Source organism: Zeus faber (genome assembly GCF_960531495.2).
Source record: "Zeus faber genome assembly, chromosome: 2".
Taxonomy (NCBI): Eukaryota; Metazoa; Chordata; class Actinopteri; order Zeiformes; family Zeidae; genus Zeus; species Zeus faber.
In genome coordinates this window covers 21,587,154-21,594,494 of record NC_137189.1, presented here as the reverse complement: position 1 = coordinate 21,594,494, position 7,341 = coordinate 21,587,154, and the positions used below count along the sequence as shown (strand labels likewise).

The window sequence follows — 7,341 nt, the reverse complement described above, 5'->3', positions numbered from 1 at the left end:
TCTATGAAAACAGTAAATTGAAATATATGATACGAGATATGGTATAAATACTGTATATGAATATATTTGTTTTTACTACTTTACTACTTTTTCTACTTCGTATTAAATGTGGGCGTAGATCTGCTTCCATAGTAATGGAGCCATGAAATAAACCCAAAATACACAAATGAATAGATGATTTTAAAACGAAATAAAACAAGTCGAAGACGAAAGCAATACCTTAATATTCAGATGCGCATCGGAAGATAGATATTCATAACAATGCAAAAACGAGAGTAAGATTGTGTTTACACTCTGACGTCATCCCGTGGCCCCAGACACCCCCCCCTCCACACACACACACTCACACACACACACACTCACACACACACACACTCACTCACTCACTCACACACACACACACACACACACACACACACTCACACACACACACACACAGAGCTGCTACTCGGGCTAAAAATGGCCGCCGCCACCATGGCAGGGCTCGATGCCCACAGAATGGAGGAGAAGAAGTTCGAGTATTTCTCGTCCATCAACTCGATGGCGAAAAAGATCATGCAAGAACGGGAGAAGATCAAAAGCAAGCACGGCTCGGCGTGGGAGAAGATGACGCCGAACGAGCAGGACAACGCCATCGACAACTGGATGATGGATCCCCAGATCCGGGCTCGCTACGCGATGCACCGGGTGGACCGCGATGAGGCGGTCTGCTACCCGAAGCTACTCCTCCAGACCGGGCAGAAAATAGTGCACTTCGGGGACGAGGTATCTGGGATGAAACTCGTGATGGCACCTGGGTGATATACTTCTGTTGTTGTTGTTGTTGTTGTTGTTGTTGTCGTCCTAGGCTGGTGATATATGTGTTGTTGTTGTTGTTGTTGTTGTTAAACGTCAGGCTGAAAACGAGACTCGCCCAGTAGTAAAATGGACACATCAGCTGGTGCTTCTTTTAGGTCGCGCTGGTTCGGTGTAAGCCGCCATGACAACGATCAGCATTGCTTATTGATAGTATTTTTAGATAAGGCCTGAATCATTTGTGTGTGTGTGTGTGTGTGTATGTCAATTAATCCTAGTCCCTGTTTGTAGGACATCACTTGGCAAGATGAGCATTCTGCCCCCTTCTCATGGGAAACCAAGGTAAAGACCCACGAAACCGCACCGAATTATCCACAAAGAAGGCCTTATTTGCCGTATCTGTATGAGAGACATTTAAAAATACCAATCGCACTGGAAAGTATGTCCAACTTTTAAACAGATTTTTTTTTTTTTTTTTTTTTGTCGTCTGTGACTTTTGTTTCCAACTGAAAAAAATCAATGTTATATTTAGATTTTATATTATTATATTCATTTTTTTCCAATTTATTTTTCAGTTATATTTTCTTCACGATTAGACACTAAATAGTTAACTGAAATGCGTCCGTCGTGTCTAATATTGCTTATATACAGTTTATAGATAGAGGTTTCTTGGTTTGTGTATTTTTATGTTTATTATAAATTGCCAATTTTAATACATATTTTCAATTCTTTACATTTTGAAAATATATTTGTATGGTGTATTATTTATTTATTTTTTTACATTATTGCCATTGCCTATTTGTTCTGATGTGAGTTGCTGTGACACGGCAATTTCCCTCTGGTTACGAATAGATCAATCTATCTAATATGTGACATTTTGGCCTTTCCATCCTCTAAACAATACCACTGAAATGCCCGTGTTTGCTTCCTTGGTCAATCAACTGAGGCCTGGTTCCACATTGTGCAGAAATATTCTGCCAAGTTGTCTACAACCACCGTGGCAAGCCGCAGGGCCTCCCTTATTTTAGCCTCCCTGCACTTTTGCTTGTTAGTTTAAGTACTGAAGTCATTGTTCTGCTCTCTTTTTTTTTAGGATGCAGTCGAGTATAGATCTGTAAACATGTCTCAAGATCATTTAACCCCAACACAGATTTAAGCATTTGTCCTAGATTTGCCAGGCAGGGTGTTCTTGCTTTGCCCAAAGTCTAAGCTACCAAGCAAAAAGCTATTCATCTGTATCTTAATACCAATCTGAATGTGAAATATATTTTAATGGACACTGACCCTGATGCAGAGCTATAGTTGCTTTGAAATAACCAAAGAAGCTCCATGTTAATGCCATGTTTGTGTTCCTGTCGTACAGAGCCAGTTGGACTTCAGCTTGACATCGGGTGTAACGGACCAGGGCGTCTCTTCCTCCGACTCAAAGGCTTCCAAGAGCACAGCGAGCAACAAGGTATCCTCATGAGGAGACCATAAGCCTCATCTTGTGTGTTTTTGCTGTCTGTGTAAAGCTCAACTTCCTCTATATCTGTATTTGAGCTACCAAGACAACAATCCTTCTAGCTTCCGACACACCCGCTTTGCACATTCCTGGCATGTTCTAATACACGCTGACAGAGATTTCTACACCAGGAGGAATAAGCATGCGGTTAGAATAAGTATGTGGGCATGGACCCGACTCTTGAGGCTGTGTCGCATTTGCCTCTGAAAGGCGTCCGGAGGCGACGGGCCAAGCCGCCGTCCCGAGGAGGAGTCGTCCTTCTGGAAGATCAGCGCCGAGAGGTCCAGGCTGGAGGGAGAACAAGCCAACTTCCAGTCGCTGACCCCCAGCCAGATCAAATCCCTGGAGAAGGGAGAGAAGCCCCTCCCCTCTTACCTTCGACAGGTAGGCACTTTTTAGAGACTCTGTAAAGTTGCTTCGTCAAGCAGCTAGTACGACAGAAGTCTGTTATGCTGTTATTCATGAAAGTGCCAATCTCGAAGATTTTCTTGAAATCAATGTCTGTTAAGTCACTATCCATCCACCGAATGAGGTAACGCAACCGTGATTTGAGCCTCAGGCCACCGATGAAAGTCCTTGCATTTGCAGTATTCTAAGTATTAAGAACCGGGTGTCTCACTTAAGTAGCAAGCGGCGCATTTAGTGATGTGTTTTCCATCACCTGGCAGTGGTTTGGTGGACTCGCTCCTCAACTCACTTGAGGAGCGAGTTTTTTTTGTTGTTGTTGTTGGTTTTTTTTCGGTCTCTGCTAGCATTGTGAGTAAAACGTTTACCATGGCCGAACACACACAGAAAAGCTTGAATCCAAGTGCAAATCCAAAGAAAAATAAACCGATTCGACGTTCAGAACTACCGACTGAGTGACGTCACACAGACGACGCTGGTTGGGTCTCTGGGAAGGGAAGTCCATTAACACACCTGCAATTACCGCTTTTCGCCTTAGTTTCCCCCCAAAACAGCCAAACGGAAATCTTCAAGATTGCCACTTCAACTTCGAGGAATAACACAGACAGTGTCAACATTAATCATTTTTGATCCATGTCAAAATAGATAGCTGCATAGTGCATACACAACCTACAAGCAATATTTTTGTGTACCAATTAGACCTCTCACTAAATTTTCTCAGGAAGCCTTAATTTTATCTACATAACTACGCAGTGTTTTGCCCAAAGTAATAATAAAATAACTGCTAATTCTTGATGTATTTTTTTGTACTTTCTATGGAGATATGCACAGGGGGGCGGGGCCGGCTCCCTCTGCCTGGCTCTGACCCACGCACGAGCAGACGACTAATCGCCCCCTCTCCATGTGTAATGCACAGAAAATAAAGCATGGTTAATTCTGCTCTTAATTTGTTTTAATTTTTCTCTGAAAAAAAACAAAAAAAAAAAAACAGATAAAAGTACCGTTAAAGTACGGGATCGATGAGCAGTATCAGTAAAAGTAGTTGTACTGTTAAAATCTTAACAATACCCATCCCTACCCAACCCCTTTCCTCCGTGCCCCATCCCCATTCTTCCAAATAAAACAACTAAAAACACACTGTTATTAATTGTTTTATTTGGAGGAATCGGAAGAGCCGGGCACACGGATGGAGCCATGTCCGGACGCAGACGATTCACACATATAAAAATATATTTATGATTCTCTTCTATATAATTCCTCATTAAAATGTTATCCCTGTGCATTTTCTAAGCTTCTATCTATTTTATCCTGTTATTGTAATGCACACTGACTGACAAAAGACTGCCTGACTTGAAAAATCTCAGTTGACTGACGGGTTTCCGACTGATGATTCAACTTTCAGCGGGCAGCCCTAAAGTTCTCAGACCTCATATGGTGACATATTGACTCGTCGTCATTGATCTAGACTACAAAGTACATTTTGTCATTAGATTAGACCTGACAGAATCGAGTATTCCGCAGACTTGTGCAATATTGACGGCGTGCTGACCGTCTTTAATAGGAGGCCCCTATCAGCGCTGCAGCCCCGAAGGAGCCTGAGGCGGTGGTCGACCCACACCCACCAGCCCCGGCCAGATCCATCAAGCAGCGAGCCCCCAAGCCCCCAGCGCCCCCTCCCCCTATCCCTGTCCCCGTCACCGCCGCCCCGTCGGCCGCGCCCTCCGCCATCTCCATCACCCCACGCCCCGTCAGCATCTCGCCATCCCCGTTGGCCTCTGCCGGCTGGGAGCGGGCCCAGAGCACCCTGCCGTCGGTCAGCAACACGCTGGACGAGATGTTCTCCAGCAGCCTCATGAACAAGCCGGTCGGCCCCTCGCCTCGCATGGAGCGCGGCCGCAGGGAAGTGGATGACCCCTCCGCCCTGGCCACCAGTCCCACCTTCTCCCAGGTAAGGTCTTTAGAACAGTGTTTCCCAACATTTTTCTTTTATAATAAAATTATCCCATGGCAATTAATACCACTATCTTTTTTTAACATTTTAGTCGGGAGTCAGTCTGCCAAAAGAGTCATTCTTCAACTCACAAACTGAAAGAAATTACTGAGGCCTAAATTAAGGCAAAGATGTTTCGACTCCCCTCGCTCTCATTCACCGGAGGTTATCCCTCGTTTCACAAACTTAATCACATAAATAAGACGTCTGAAAATGGCACGTCTTTTTTTAGCGAGTCGGCAACAACCGATTCTCAAAAAAAGAGTCATCTTCTCATCTTTACAGAAAACGCCACTTTCGGAGTTAAACTTGTTCTGCTGTAGTCGGTAGTCTGGCTGGAACGGATGAATTGGCGCAGCCTAGCAATTTTGATCTTGCAGCGCAAGAGCTAATTTCCATTTTTTTTCCAACATTTTTGGGGTGGAATAACAAAAATAATCACAGCTACATGTTCATTTTAATTTCTATCTCATCTCCGACTGCCAGTTCAACACCAGCAGCAACATCCTGAAGACCGGGTTCGACTTCCTGGACAACTGGTAACCCAAAAGCGGCGAGGTGGCCAATCAGCAGTCCGGATCGAATGGGCCTGGCTGTCACCCCTGGAAGTTTGACGATACCATGACTTGCTACAGTATTTCCATGTCTTGATTTAGGCAACACTAAGCAGTTAAGTTACACACGCTATATTGTATTATTTATCTCTTCAGTGGCTTGTGGGGGCATGCCTCACTACCTTCTTGTTACCTGCAGTTCCCAAACAGAGTAAGAGTTTTTGTCTACTTTCCCCCGTGGTATTACTTGAGCTGCTATCATTGTTGTTTGTTTGTTTCCTCTGGACAGTTAAGGGGCCACCTCAAGTGTTTTTCTGCTTATTTTATTTATATATCTATATATCACTACCTGCTGCAATATATCAAATACACCATCACTGCCATATATTTTTGACAAATAGATAGATAGATAGGTATAGATACTTTATTTGAACCCCGTAGGGAAATTGCCATGTCCCAGCAACTCACATCGCAACAATAGGCAGTAATAATAAAAAGCTATAGAATAAGAATATGGAAATGGAATAGTGGCAATATATGGGGAAAAAATTGAAATACAGAATAAAACTCACAATAAAATTAAATTATGGCAGGAAAATACACCTGAAAAACACCTTTTTTCAGGTTTATTTTCCACTCAAACTTATTTTCCATTATCTTGCATAACTGATAAATATCAGGTTTTTACCACCCAAAGCTCCAAATTTCAAGCTCTTGTTAAAACGATACTCAAATCTTCACACCCTTCTGCGAATCTACCATATATGTAGACAAATCCATACGTTTTCTACTAAATCCGGGAAATGAAATTGGCTGAAGGTGGCCTTTAACTCCGGTTCTCAGGCGCAATGTCATCTTTGCTTAAAAAAATAAATAAATAATAATAATAAAAATAAAAAAAAGATTTTCTTCTTATGTTCCATTTTTTGTTTACTTACATACTCGACCGGTGTATTCTATTCTTGTGAACTCGGGAGAAATGAGACGAGGGAGAAGTAGTTTCCTTTCAGCCCAGGTTGAGTGAAGCTCCGGGATATCTTCAGGGAGCGCCGGAAGCGGATTCATTCATTGCCAATTCAGTGCCAACCTCCCCCCTGCCAAACCTTCTTAACTGTTCCGTTAAGACCTTGTACTATTATAACACAAATTGTTTTTTTGTTTTTTTTTCACAAGTACGCATGTAGTGATTGGTACCACTAGCGTTGTAGATCTATAAGTCCATTTTACACCTCTAGAGAGTACTATTTTACTGACTTTTGTATGTCAAAGTATATCCATCGATTGTATCCTACGCTTTATATTGCACTCATGCATTTTGGAGATCACGGATTGAAAGTGAGTAAATAAACCAAACTTAAAACAAAGTGAACTTGTTTTGTTTGCTGTTTTTTGTTTTGGTTATTGCCATTTTGCTTTTTCGCGGCTTGTTTTTGGCAAAGGCCGCTTATTTACTGGTACCTGACTGTTTGATCAGGTCTGCTTAATGTTATAAATATAACCCATTTTGGAAAATGGGAGGCGTCACTGACATCATGCCCTCCCACCGCAGCGACACTGCCAAGCCCCACAACTCCCGCCCTCCAGATGTCCGGTCAAGACCAGAATCAGAATGAGTTTATTCCGCCAAGTACATTTTCATATACAAAGGTTTTGTCACGGTGAGGATCAGTGCTTTTGTCTACAGACAATTAGCATTAAGAAAAGCTTAATATTCTGACATAATAATACAATAAAAATAACTAACACAATAGAATGTAAAATAATAATAATAATAGAATAAAAGGTAAAATAAAAATTAAAGAACATTTGCCAAACATACAAAAATATACATTGTACAAACAGTCAAATATATAATAATATACAGGATATTTGACAAACCTAGCATAAACAATTAATGAATCAATTTAGACTTTACATGATACATTTACTGTAGAAACCTTTAGTTTATTTCTGGCTCACTGAATCTGAAGAGATTAAATATTACCATAGATAGAAAGGCAACAATAACATAATAAGAATACGAATAGTAAAAAGAAAATGGCGGTATGCAATAAACCTGAGGATTACCTGAGCGATTGGCAATATACAGTAAA

The 7,341-nt window shown here is 41.8% G+C and overlaps 1 protein-coding gene across 1 annotated transcript; it reads left to right on the top strand.

The window, feature by feature from the left end:
• The first annotated feature begins 440 nt into the window (after positions 1–440).
• Positions 441–6,606, top strand: cUnh1orf198 (chromosome Un C1orf198 homolog). Its single transcript, XM_079996563.1, has 6 exons — positions 441–765; positions 1,087–1,137; positions 2,159–2,251; positions 2,510–2,683; positions 4,266–4,652; positions 5,181–6,606. The coding sequence occupies exons 1-6, from the start codon at positions 460–462 to the stop codon at positions 5,235–5,237; spliced, it is 1,068 nt and encodes a 355-aa protein (XP_079852689.1). The 5' UTR covers positions 441–459; the 3' UTR covers positions 5,238–6,606.
• The last annotated feature ends 735 nt before the right edge of the window (positions 6,607–7,341 follow it).

Bases quoted from the DNA above. Each gene is read 5' to 3' on its own strand.
- cUnh1orf198 (XM_079996563.1), top strand. From the start codon at position 460: ATGGCCGCCGCCACCATGGCAGGGCTCGATGCCCACAGAATGGAGGAG. The intron at 1,138-2,158 runs GTAAAGACCCAC...CCTGTCGTACAG, and splicing joins CCTTCTCATGGGAAACCAAG to AGCCAGTTGGACTTCAGCTT. The intron at 2,684-4,265 runs GTAGGCACTTTT...CGTCTTTAATAG, and splicing joins TCCCCTCTTACCTTCGACAG to GAGGCCCCTATCAGCGCTGC.